Here is a 14,244-nt window from a genome sequence, read left to right on the forward strand (position 1 = left end):
AACTGAGTCTTTAGGGACGGCTATCATTGACACTGCATGTACCCGCACAGTGTGTGGAGAAAAATGGTTGGACAGCTTCGTCGCTGATCTCAGTCAAAGTCAAGTGAACCAGATGGTAAAAAGTGAAACCCCAAGCTCCAGACCATTCCGGTTTGGAGATGGAAATATAGTGCATTCTTCCAGAATACTGAAACTGCCTGCCAAAATAGGACTGACAAAATGTCGAGTGGAAACTGAAGTAGTCAAAGCTGATATCCCACTACTTCTGAGTAAGACATCACTGAAAAGGGCAGGAACCATCTTGGACATGGAGAATGATAGCGCGGTGATGTTTAAACAGAATAATCCCTCTTGAACTCACCAGTTCAGGACACTACTGTATAGATATCAGAGACAAGGACACAGGAATGAATCAAATTGAGATTAAGGATGAGGTCCTTACAGTCACAGAAAACAGCCAGGATGAAGATGAGGTCCTTACAGTCACAGAAAATATGACCTCAAATGAGAAACACAAAGTTCTCCTGAAACTACACAAACAGTTTGGTCATGCCTCTGCAGAAAGACTACAGCGACTCCTTCGCAGTTCGGGAAATAAAGACAAAGATTGTGACACTATTTTACAACAAATAGTACAGGAATGTGACATATGCCAGAGGTACAGCAAGACCAAGCCGAAGCCTGCTGTGGGTTTGCCTCTGGCTTCAGAGTACAATGAAACAGTGGCAGTGGACCTGCACGAGTTGGAACCAAGTTTATGGTATCTCCACATCATTGACCAATTTACACGTTTCAGCGCTGGAAGCGCTGAAATGGAACATTGAAAACATTTTTGTTTATGCATTTGTTTCTAAAATGTTTCCCTAATTTATGTTGACTACTCAGGGAATTTGAATTTTTTTGTTTTAAGTCACTGTGTGATTGTTTTATGATTCATGCAAGGTAATGTTATTTTTGTTTTGTTTATTTCTTTAAAAAGATAGAATGAGATTGTTAACATGTAATCTCTTTGCGTCTATACTACTGGCAATACAGTAGTCTAGGTTGCCCTCTGGAGGCTGTGAAACGCATGCGCAGTTAGTCTGTGTCGACCACGAGCTTGAGTTCTACTGTTCGTTAATGGCTCTGTAATGGTGTTATGCAAGTTGATTGAATATAACCAAGTTAACAGAAGATAAACGTTGTGTTTATTTATAGTAGACTAACCGGGAGGACTGAGGGAAGGAGATGGGGAGGACTGAGGGAAGGAGGTAGGGAGGACTGAGGGAAGGAGATGGGTAGGACTGAGGGAAGGAGATGGGGAGGACTGAGGGAAGGAGGTAGGGAGGACTGAGGGAAGGAGATGGGGAGGACTGAGGGAAGGAGATGGGGAGGACTGAGGGAAGGAGATGGGCAGGACTGAGGGAATGAGGTAGGGAGGACTGAGAGGGAAGGAGATGGGGAGGACTGAGAGGGAAGGAGATGGGGAGGACTGAGGGAAGGAGATGGGGAGGACTGAGGGAAGGAGATGGGCAGGACTGAGGGAAGGACTGAGGGAAGGAGATGGGGAGGACTGAGGGAAGGAGATGGGGAGGACTGAGGGAAGGAGATGGGGAGGACTGAGGGATGGAGATGGGGAGGACTGAGGGAAGGAAATGGGGAGGACTGAGGGAAGGAGAGAGAGGGGAGGGGGTTAATGGATGAAGGAGGTAGAGAACCAGCAGAATGTAGCTGCTCCACTAATGGTAATTGAATGGGGCTATAGGGCCAGAGTTGTTGTTAGACATGATGCAACATTTTGTGATCCCATCTCTCTGGCATCAGTGGAGCTAAATGTTGCTGCTGCTGTTTTGTTTTGATTAACAGAGCAACAAATGGTGCACTCCACCTAGAGATTGTTTTATCCCTGTGACATTCCAGTCTACCTCTGGTTCTGCAAAAAACAATATAAAAAGAGATGTGACATGATTGAGAAAAATATTGAGAAATACAGAAGACAAGAGAAAGCCACAAAACCACAAGGACTAAAAGGAATTTAAATGATAGGAAGTGATAGAGCAGGACAAAAGGAGGACAGGATGATAGAGAGACAGATGGAAGGTTTTTTCTTTTTTCTTTTTATATATATATTTCTGAAAGTTTATATGTATTGATAACAGGATGCGTTTCTTATGCTATTTATATCATGGTGACAAGAGATTTGTCACTACCTTTTCCACTGTCAGTCAGTACCTAGAGCAGCTGTCATCTTTTAGTTTGTTCTCATCATTTGTCCTTATTCCATATTGTCTCCTTTTGTTTCTGGTTGTGTTTTCATTACGTTTTCATTGTTCCATTAACACCTGGCCTAGATGTAAAACTATCTTGCTCATGCTTCATATCATTGCTTAATTATTTAGAGACCGGGAATAACATGAACACACATATACATACTAGGCCTGACCCCTATTAATCGATTAGTCGACTAATCGGTCGAAAGGAGCCGTAGTCGACTGGCCAAGCTCTTAGTCGAATATACATTTTTTATTTTTATTTTTTAATATAAATATTCTTTTTGTATCATTCTTTCCAAAAGAAAAGAGGCCTAGAAGCGTGGCTAACGCTAATGGCACGCATACCAGAGGCTAACTGCCTACGAAAACGGGCACAGAGGCACTGAAAGAGGATTTCACCCATCTAATGAACACACAAATATCAAGATGTATCCATCAATGGACCAATTGCATGCTTTTGCAGAGGACAAGAAGCCTTCAGTCGACTCCTTCAGACATTAAGCACCCCCCACAGCCCAAATGGAATGATAAAAAATAAAAATAAAAAAAATATATTATACCAATAGTCGACTAACGGCACATTTTGGCTAATCCTAGTCGACCATCCAAATCCTTAGTCGGGGACAGCCCTAATACATACATACACACACATCTCTCTCTATATGTATATATATATGTATATTATATGTATATATATATGTATATATATTACTACACAGCTTGGTTTGGTTCAGAAATGTACATAATTCAAAGTCATAGAAATTGTAACATTGTAAATGTTGAATGTTACACCCCTGCAATGTATTAAAACAAAAAATAACATTTAAATAAGTACCTCAATGCTAGTGAACTGTCACACCAATACTCCTCATGTACCCTTGCCCCCTTCCTATCAGGGTATGTACCATTGCCCCCTTCCTATCAGGGTATGTACCATTGCCCCCTTCCTATCAGAGTGTGTACCATTGCCCCCTTCCTATCAGGGTATGTACCATTGCCCCCTTCCTATCAGAGTATGTACCCTTGCCCCCTTCCTATCAGAGTGTGTACCATTGCCCCCTTCCTATCAGGGTATGTACCCTTGCCCCCTTCCTATCAGAGTGTGTACCATTGCCCCCTTCCTATCAGGGTATGTACCATTGCCCCCTTCCTATCAGAGTATGTACCCTTGCCCCCTTCCTATCAGAGTGTGTACCATTGCCCCTCCCCCAAGCCCTGACTCAGCATGTAGCCCAGCCTTTACAGTGTATTCCCTCCAAATGATGTGAAGCTTCATGTACTTACCTGTGGATGCTTCTTGTGACCATTCAGATGACACCTCCCCTCCCTTCCCTTCAACCTCCCTCTCTCCCTGCTCCCTCCCTCCCTCCATCCTTTCCTGCTCCCTCTCCCATAGATCACGCGGATGCAGTCGGAGAACAGTGCGCTGCGAGGGGGCCAGCAGGCTGGGGGGTCGGGCGGCCACGGTGTAGGGGGTGGAGGGCCTGGAGGAGGAGGGGGAGGGCATTGGCCTGGGGGAGTGATGAGAGGAGGAGGAGGAGGAGGGATAGGGCTGGGACCAAGCGGGGACCCCCCAGGGCACTCTGTGCCCGCCTCAGTGGCCCCTCACTCCTACCATCCCCACCGGAGGGACCGCCAGGCCTTCTCCATGTACGAGCCGGGTGCGGCCCCCGGTCCCAAGGCCCATGGCCCCCCAGCCCTGGACTCCCTGGCAGCCCGCCTGCAGCCCCTCAGCACACCCAGCGTAAGTTAGAACACCCACCCCTCCACCCATCTGCTTCTCCTCCCTCTCTGTGGCTCTCCGACTGTGCCCTGATCCACAGGTAGCCCAGACCCCCCCCCCCCCTCTCTCTCTCTCTCTCTCTCTCTCTCTCTCCCCCCACAATCTCCATCCTTCTCCTTCAAACACTCCTTCACATCCACATGTGCACTTGCCCTGCTTGGATTTGAAAGCACAAGGATCAGGGAAGAAGGTTGACAGTAGTCTTGTCTAGATTGTCTTGTCTACCCTGTTTCCTGGCAACGCCATGCTCTGCACCAGCCTGTTTTCATTCTTTTGCACCTTTTAAACTTACCATTTTTTTATAAGCCTTTGTCCTCCAGACAACTCTCCTGTAGCTGCTGTATATCACACACACACACACACACACACACACACACAGACACACACACTGCTACCAACCTCTATATGGAGGCCTCCATAGAGGCAAAGATGGTGTCCATTTCAACATCTCTTTACATGTATTGTCAATGTATGTGTCTGTCTGCCTGTCTGTCTGTTTGTCTCTCTTCTTCAACTGTCCAACTCCTGTCATTTTTGCTCACTGCAGTGCAGCCCTGCATCCTCTGGATGTAAGCATTCTGTCTGTCTTGTCCGTCATTGGTCCCAGCACTGCATTCTGTTTTCATTTGGACTCTCTCAGTACATGCAACATCTTTGTTATGAATCGTGGTTTTAGAGATTACAATATTGTGTGAATGTGTGTGTAGTCTATTTCCATGTGACTTTTGTAGTTGCAGTGCTTTATTTAGTATATTATTAGTTGATGATTCTAGGATGTGATTTGACTTGTAGTCTTGTACATGTTTTAGATCATTGTATAGTAAACCCAAGCCTATAATATAGGTTGGATTATCGTGTAATGTATCTTGATGGTATTATAAATACATTGAACTAATCTTAGTTGGTTTATAACTAAATTTAACTAGTCTTGGTGGGATTATTGATACATTTATCTACTCTTTAAATGGGATTACAGTATGGATAAATTGATCACATCTTGATGGCATTATGGATAAATGTATCTAGTCTTGGTGGGATTATGGATGAATCAGTGATGTGACCTGGCACTGGTCTTATCACTTTATTCCTCTCATTCTTCTGCTAAACCCTTTATTTGACCTCATCTCTCCTTCCTACTGCCTGTCCCCTCCTATCGCTCTACCCACACCCTACCCCTCTCCCACCATCTCTCTCTCTGTCTCTCTGTGTCTCTCTCCGTCTCTCTCTCTCTGTCTGTGTCTGTCTCTCTCTCTCTCTCTCTCTCTCTCACTCTCTAGGTGAGAAAGTGTGGGCCTGGTGGTCCGGCCCCCTATGGGGGACATCATTTGTCTGGATCTACAGAGATGGGCAGATACATGGTGGGTGTTCAATTGGCCTTGACTCTAGATGAGCAGACTGAGATGTCTGTGCAGGGATTTCCTAGTGGTTGATATTTCCACCATGCTGCATTGCTACATACTCTGCCCCACCCAATCTCTGATGTCAGAGTGCCTCTTTGGATAGTACCTGCAAAGAGGCACTCTGGCATCACAGATTGGGCGGGGCAGAGTGTGCAGCAAGGAGAAAAAATGCAACCACTAGGGCACCAAAATGACTGTGGGTTTACTTAATCTTTAAGTTCAAGTTTCTTTATTAGTTGTCATACAGAAGTACAGAATACTTTTATACAAAATGCTTCTTTCTGTTACGCTCCAGAGACTGTGCTAGACAAAAATAGATAAGTATAAAATAAAATAAGTATAGCAAGTAAAAAAATAAGAAGTCACGTACGTAGACACAAGTGTTCAGTATGTACATATGTACAATGTTCAATGCAGAGTAGAAGTAACTGAGTTACCATACAATACTATACAATATACTAATAGACAATATACTATATAGTGCAGAGCAGAAATGGGATGAGGTACAATTTAGGAATAGGTACAATTTACAGTAAGGTGTAATGAGGTATGGGTTGTAGTGCAAATTCTTTACCAATAAATATAAAGTGTGTTTAAGTGTGTAAAGTGGGTGCTGCAGTGAGTTGTTTGTTTAAAGTGAGTGTGTGCGTGTGGATGTGTGTGCTGTGAGTGCATTTGATGGTTGTTACATAGTGTTATTGTTCGTTGAGCATCCTGATGGCCTGGGGATAGAAGCTTCTTCTGAGTCTTTCTGTGCTTGCCATGAGACTCCGGTATCGCTTGCCTGACCGCAGCAGTTCAAAGAGGCAGTTGTTTGGGTGGCTGGGGTCTTTGATAATTCTCTTAGCCTTACCCATGCACCGCTTGTTGTAAATGTTAAGTGTTTTTCTGTCCGTGTTTTGTTTGCATAGGGATTCTGTTTTGAATTTGTAATGAATGTACAGGTAATTCAAATGTTTTATTATATTTTTACCCCTAAAGGTTAAACGGTTTCAAATCAAATCAAAGGTTGTTGTGCTATCTTTAAAGTATTTAAACTAAACATCACTGAGCAAATCCTGCTCTGCATTTCCTCATGTTGTCTTTCCAGGGAAGAAGCCATGGGCAACTCTGCTCTAGCCTTTGTAATTATCTACTAAGAATGTGTTGAAGTGATGATCAGTATTCAGTATAGTGATGTATAGGTTACAAAGGGGCAAAAACCTTCTGGAGACTTTCCATGGGAGGTTACGGTTATTCATTAATTCAGGAAACTTTGCTCAATTTCAATAAAACAAATCTTAACTTATAATAGTGAATTTATTTTTTGGGGTAAAATACACATAATAAGACAATACTAAGTCTTATGGCATGTTTTGGTTAAAATATCCCCATTTAATGTTTAGTCAGTTGAATTAAACTCTTTCAATTCACAACAATGCTGAATTATTACATTACATTAATTCCCCTATATTCCCGTTAATTCCCATGGCAAGTTTGTACATTAGAATTTTCCTGAAATGTTGCAACCCTAGTGATGTACTATGGTGTTGCGGTCTCTCTCCTCCACAGATCCCTAAAACAGACAAGCATGGCAGTGGCACTGACAGCGACTATGACAACACACAGACGTATGACCTTTCATTAAGGTAATGTTCAGATTAGACAATAAAGACTCATATAATATTGGACTATACAAACTAATTATTCCTTTTAGATCCACCAGGGTCCTGTTGTACTGAAAATGTCATAGCGTATTGCTCCTAAAATACATTCACCCAGAATATTGTAGGTGGAGTGAATGTGCAACTCGAGATTCAAAGCAGGGTTTGGGCATTTTCAAACTAAATGTCTTTATTGTACTTTATTGAATATTTCTATTTTGGGGCTCATGTAGACCTACAGTACGTCCAGGCAGACGGTGACTGTAATGTGTTTAATGGGAGGAGGCTTACAATCCATACAGTTAGGAGAGCAGGTGGAGCTACACAGGCTCTTATGTTTACATTTAGTCATTTAGCGACTTACAAGTTCTGTACAACTCTGGCAGCTAAGGGTCAGTAAAATTGTTCATCAAACAGTGTTGAACTTGAGTGCTAGTAAATAATATAGACATATTAGCATAGTAGGTAGTACTGTATATACTTTTATTTATTTTTTTTCATTTCAGATATTGATTGAAGAAGTGTGTTTTTAGTCAACAGAAATTTGGGCTGGTTTTGGCAGTCCTGACTGGTGAGAAGTTGGACAGCCAACTGGACCGAGAATAGCCTGCTTCTCTTTTGCTGACTCCTCCGTAGCTCAGATAGGGGTGGATAGGAGTGGGTGTGAGGCTTTCAAGGCTTTCAAGGCTTTGTCCACCAGACCGTGGTTAAATAGCTACTGTACAATATGAAGTATCTTCATATCCACACTGGTAATGAACCCAGGGCCGTGGCGTGTCCCCTCACTGGGTGTTCATGGGTGTGTGTGTGTTCCAGCATGGGCCGCAGCAGTGAGGAGGAGGGAGGGGACTCTGGGGAGCCAGACCCCACCTTACCCTGCACAGAGGACGTCATCATGAAGACGGAACAGGTGACCAAAAACATCCAGGAGCTACTGAGGGCTGCACAGGAGTTCAAACACGACAGGTAGGAGGGTGACATGCATGTGCGCGCGCACACACACACACACTCTTTCACTCAAATCAAGTCCACGTTTCCTTGTCATCTTTGTCATATTATGCAGGCATTGTTTTTAAAAACCATTATAATCCATTCATGCCAATCCCCTCACTTGTAAACGACATGACAGCACAACAGCATCCATAACAAATGACTGCAGCAGACTGACATAAGCAGTTCATTCATATACATCATAGTCCAGTGCATCATTTAGTGTCTTTTCATAATGCCAACAGCTTGATGACCTGAGTCTTTTCTCTCACTGTGTGTCTCTCTCAACATGATCCTTTGGTAGCTGTAGACTGATAACCAGTCTGTTCTTTCCTTCTAGCTTCGTTCCATGTTCTGAGAAGATCCACTCTGCTGTCACAGAGATGGCTTCTCTCTTCCCCAAAGTAAGTTACCTGTCCCTCTATCTCTCTTTCTGTCTCTTTCATACACAATCTACAGTTTGCTTTCATGTGAGGTGAGGTTTGAAGTTGTTTGTAAGGGACAGTTGCAGAAGCCATGCCAGATGTATTACTGTACATGTGTATATAGATGATGTACTGTACGTGTGTGTATATAGCTGATGTGCATGTCTATATAGCTGATTTACTGTGCATGTGTATATAGCTGATTTACTGTACGTGTGTATATAGCTGATGTACATGTGTATATAGATGATGTATATGTGTATATAGCCTAAGCAAATAGCCTAAGCATTGATAGTTCAAGCAACCAGTAAAACTATATTGTTAGTTTAAAATCAGTGCATATAATAACTAAGAGCAACAACAACAACAGCAATCATACACAAAGGCACACAAACAAACAAAACAAAACATTTATCACATTAACTCAAATACACAAACAGTGATTAGTTGAAGATTTGATTGTTGTGGAAAACATTTTGAAATCTCAAATCTGTTCTGAATTGTAGGGAATGTAGGGAGTTCCAGAGAGTTGTACCTTTCAATCGAAAATGCGGTTTGTGCAAAGAAAGTCTTACAATGTCTAATTCTACAGTTTCCTTCCACTGTACTCCGGGTGTTAGTGGCATCATCAAGTCTAGTTCTGAGTGTATTGAAGATGAGCCTACTATCTGACACTGTTCCCTCTCCCCTGCCTCCCAGCGGCCAGCGCTGGATGCAGTCCACTGCTCGTTGCGCCTGCTGGCCTCCAGCGCCTCGCGGCTCCAGGTAGAGTGCCGTAAGGCGGCCCCATCGGACCCCGGGGCTCCCGCTGTGGACTACCAGCTACTGACCCAGCAGGTCATCCAGTGTGCCTACGACATTGCCAAGGCTGCCAAGCAACTGGTCACCATCACCACCCGCGAGAAGAAGCAATGACTGACGGACAGACGGGCGGAGGGAAGGGTGGCTGGATGGAGAAGGTAGCGGGAGAGAAAGGACAAGGAGTCGATGCGTGGATGGACTGAGAAGGATTGGCTAGGGAGGAGGAGAGGTAATAAAAAACAAACGGTGGATGGAAGCTATAGAGGAGAGGGGAGACAGAGCAGATGTAGAAGGAAGCCACGGGATACAGCCTGAGAATTATTGTTTGGATAGAGAGAATACATAGATCAGACAAGAAAGAGGAAGAGCGACGGCAAAGGGATTGTGGACATATAAGCATGACCTCGAAGTACTTTGTCAAACAAAAGGACGTAAGGAAGTTCCAGGCAGTGGGAGGAACTCGAGCCTGCAGCACTCTAAATAAACTGTGCTGGAATGAAACAACCAAGTGTAAATTAGCCGCTAAAACTGTGATATGCATTGTACAACCGTGGTGATATACAGAGAATGAGTTACCAAGATGATAACCTCCCCCACAGTAACAGTTCAGGTCTCGATACCTAGTTAACAACCTCCCAGTGTCACACAGTAACAGTTCAGGTCTCGATACCTAGATAACAACCTCCCAGTGTCGCACAGTAACAATTCAGGTCTCGATACCTAGATAACAACCTCCCAGTGTCGCACAGTAACAGTTCAGGTCTCGATACCTAGATAACAACCTCCCAGTGTCGCACAGTAACAGTTCAGGTCTCGATACCTAGATAACAACCTCCCAGTGTCACACAGTAACAGTTCAGGTCTCGATACCTAGATAACAACCTCCCAGTGTCGCACAGTAACAGTTCAGGTCTCGATACCTAGATAACAACCTCCCAGTGTCGCACAGTAACAGTTCAGGTCTCGATACCTAGATAACAACCTCCCAGTGTCACACAGTAACAGTTCAGCTCTTGTCATTCTCACCACCTCCTCTCGCTCGCCTCCATCCCTCCTCCTCTCTGCTCATCCTTCCTAAGGAGGGAACAAGTGCACACTGATGGAGAGAGGGGTAGGGAACAAGCGAACCCAGACCACAACCCTGCACTACACCATCTCCATCCCACCTTCCTCCTCCTCCTCCATTCCTGTCTCCTGAAAAAGGACGTGGGACATATCTCCCCTCTGCTCCATTCCTCCACTCTCTCCATACACCCCCCAGCCCTGTCTCCCCAATCCCCCCGCCTGTGACGGATGGAGCTGAAGGTGGAGAAGAGGTACCAGCCCTGCTCCGTCTGTTCTGACAACACTCCCTGGGTTAGTCTCAGGAGAGGTCTTCCCACCAGAGTCCCTGGTTGTTCCAGAACCCTACCTGGTGGTACAGCATGACTTGGCATGTTTTCCTTTTTTTTTTTGCTCGTTCTTTTTTTTTGTATAAATATGCCAATATGTTGGCCTTTACCTCCGAGGACAAATATTACTGACTTATGAAAAAAAAACACTTACACTGGAATAATTTGTGATTTATTGTTATTACTTGTTTATCATGCCTATTTTTCTTTTGTATTGTTATTTTTACTGACCGTCATCAATGATTTACTGTTTATGTTGCTATCATGTATGTTTATTTTCAATGTCTCAAATATGATTCTCATTCAGTGGACTAGGGAGGAAGGTAGGAGAACTATCTCAGCCTCTGTTTGATTGGGTCGAAACACACACAAACTTGTGAAATGGTCCTCAACACTTCTGAATCACAACACCCATTCCTCTTCTTCTTTTTTAATATTATATATATATATAATTATTTTTTGTTTTGTTTTGTACCCGTCATGTTCTGATATTTCAGTTGCCAAGGAGTTGAACAGTTGCCAAAGGGGAAACGGGGTTGTTTTGTTGTAGATGTTCTGTCAGACCGAAGGTCCCCTGGTGTGCTGTGACCAGCCCTGGATCAGACTCCATATTCCCTAAAACAGCTCCAGGTGCGCTTGGTTTAGCTTACAACTTGCCTGATCGGAACAGAACCAGTGGAATCATCTCAGAATCAATCCATGTCCTTTTACTGTGCCAAGCAAGGTAAAACATAATAATAAAATCAAGCGCACCATTTGCCCCCCACCCAAAGTCTGGCTTTAATACAAAATGCCATTTATAAGAGAGGCATGAACAACCTTGGGAGAAAGATGGCAAGCATGTTCCAGGTTGCCAACATTGCAGATGGGCTGACCAAGGCAACCATAGTTGCATGCATTTAATCAAATGTCCACCTGCATATCAGCTATTTTACTGGTATGTTGCAGTTAGCTTTCTATAGACTTATCCTCACAAGTTGTGAGACCCAGCAACCTGGAACAAAACGAAGCTCGCTGGCTGGGTTTTGTCGGCTGCATTAGTTGGGAGACACGGCTCATCTCGTAGAGATGGAAAAACACGGCTCATCTCGGGAGAAAAAGGCTGGTTTCAAATGGTTCCAAATTATGTCAACCACTTCAGGTGCGCTTGACTTAAGTTTGCTTTGTATTATTTTCACTTTCTAGGCTTAATGTTTCTGCCAAACTCCAGCGCAGCTTAGTTTTTTTTTTTTTCAATTTCCATGGTGTTCTCTGGTCAGGCCTGCTGAGAGAATCCACTCGCAGCTCTCTGTCTCTTCACTCTGCCAATGGGAGACGGCGTTGGGAACAGATGTTTTACAACAAAGATAACTGCACTTAGCTTCCTGGAGGTTCATCGCTCATTGTACTGTGCCGAACAAATGTGGTCCCATCTGTAACCAAGGGATACAGACGGACCACAAGCCCTTCCTTGCAGTTAGTTGATCTATCTGCCTCTAGGACTGTCCTAATCTATTTAAGATTCACCTCTGAACCCCATTCTTCAGTGACTAGTTATTCAATGTCAGGTTTTTGCAAAGTGTTTGTGGCTAAAACAGCTCTTTCTCTTTCTCTCTTGCTCAGCTACAGTCATAACGCAGCAAAGCATCTCACTTCAAGCATTCAATCTCTTTACACACAAGTTTGTCCTTCAGACATAGTTTACTTTGCTTCATGTGACTTGTCTTTGGTGAGGAACAACTATAACTTAAGCCCCAAGCGCTTTGAGAGATTGATGTCTGAATGCATTTCTAGGTCTTCTCTATTTGTTTTCTTTTTTTTTCCTCCGCTGAAGGTCTCTTGACTGTCAACGTTTCTTACATCTGATTTCCTGTCTGTCCAATCAAATTATGTCCAGAAGACTGTTGAAATGTATTGTTGTGAGTAATCATGTATGCCTTTGCACATCATCATCTCCTATTTGACTGGCTTAGATACAGTGATGTCATATTTTCTGGTGAACGAACAAGCACGCACACACATATACACGCAGGAGGCCAGTAGAGCAGCTTCCATCTACTTTCCTTTGAATCATCGTTCCCCATGTTCTAGGCTAGAGCCATATATATATGAACATATATTTTCATGGTATATTTTTATTGAGCTGTATGTTAGAATTGTGTTTGCCAGATATTTATGTATATGTCTTTATTTGTTTGCCACAGTGAGCTTCAGGCCATGGGATCCTTAACGCCTCATCTCCGGGGGAACCTGTTGTTGATGTCTGCAGCACCTCATGCCCTTGTGGATATCTTGATATACGCCTGAGTTATGGTATTAGCCCCACATCCTCCTATCCAGTCTGATTCCATTTAACATATTATCCTACCATAAGCATTACAACCGGTGCATGAAGCTGAGGGGGCATGAGCAACGACGTGGGGTATTGGTATAACCCTATATTCAAACACCAGTGGGGGTTAGGCGGGACCTCGTCGGTTTTGTACTTCCAATTGAACGTCTTAACCGCAAGTGCATGAGGTGGAGGGCGTCAGGGTTTTGGGATGCGGCCGTAAGGAAGGTCTGAAGCACACTGGGGTTCGTCAGCACTACAGTCATCTCAGTCAGTGGGGAAGGGAGGAGGATAAACGCACAAGGCCTGCACCCTTCCCTTGTTTTTAGTAGACGCTACGTAGGGAGCCTCTAGTGTGAATGTTACAATACTACAGTCAGTACATGTTGCAAGTGCATCACACAATGCAACAGAGATTTGCTCAAATGCCACACGCACACATCAAGTGATCCAAGCCTCCCACATGCACATGCATAGTAAGTAAATCATGTACACTTACATCTCATGAACCATGCCTTCCATTAGCACTCGTACACACACACACACTTCTCCTGTTGATCAGCCATTGGCAGTGCACTGTGGCCTGTACTGTTGCTGTCTCTGTGTTCTTCACAGCTCTACACATTGGGAGATGGGAGAATTATCTTTTAACAAGATGTTAAAATAAAAACTGTATAAAGTAGAGAAAATAATGACTTAAAAGACTAAAAGGTCAATCGTAATGGAAACTCATAAGCTGTACATTTGTAATAAAATAATAAAAATAAAAAAGTGAATTGTCCTTGGTCTGCCCATTGTGTTTTGTTTATGAATGTTCCCAAGTATAGCCTAGTCAGCCTAATATTTCCCTTCGGCTGACTCTTAGTTTAGAATCCCGGTGGGTTACAACATCAAAGTCCCAGTGTTGATTATGTCGGGTGTGTTGACAGTATGGAACATTTGAAGATTGCAGATGTGTTCAATCAAGACGAACTCTTAATATCTCACTTTCTCTCAAACACACACAACCTCTCCTTACTCACTCAACCTCTTACTTCTTCCACATTAGCACAATTAATGTTTAACTACGCCGTCAGTCATTTTTACAGCGGTGGTTAGTTTGTTTCTTATAGCTGTAGTGTAGTCACTCCATTACACTGTAATGGATAAGAGGGGCTGCAGCGACAGGCAGGTCCTATTCCTCAGTTCTAGGACTCTCAATAACGGCTAATCGGCGCTTGTAAATAGATCGAAAATGGCTACATCTTG

At 43.6% G+C, this 14,244-nt stretch overlaps 1 protein-coding gene across 1 annotated transcript in view; it reads left to right on the forward strand.

Annotated features, from left to right (window-relative positions):
- git1 (G protein-coupled receptor kinase interacting ArfGAP 1) overlaps positions 1 to 13,730 on the forward strand; it is an 88,459-nt gene extending 74,729 nt beyond the window's left edge. The window contains exons 15-20 of the mRNA XM_084319472.1: positions 3,649 to 3,996; positions 5,313 to 5,393; positions 6,987 to 7,063; positions 7,895 to 8,044; positions 8,409 to 8,472; positions 9,193 to 13,730. Of these exons, the coding sequence (XP_084175598.1) occupies positions 3,649 to 3,996; positions 5,313 to 5,393; positions 6,987 to 7,063; positions 7,895 to 8,044; positions 8,409 to 8,472; positions 9,193 to 9,408 (936 nt within the window). The 3' untranslated portion in view covers positions 9,409 to 13,730. The remainder of the gene's footprint in view (positions 1 to 3,648; positions 3,997 to 5,312; positions 5,394 to 6,986; positions 7,064 to 7,894; positions 8,045 to 8,408; positions 8,473 to 9,192) is intronic.
- Positions 13,731 to 14,244: the final 514 nt, after the last annotated feature.

Source organism: Notolepis coatsorum (assembly GCF_963971535.1).
Source record: "Notolepis coatsorum genome assembly, chromosome: 1".
Classification (NCBI taxonomy): domain Eukaryota; kingdom Metazoa; phylum Chordata; class Actinopteri; order Aulopiformes; family Paralepididae; genus Notolepis; species Notolepis coatsorum.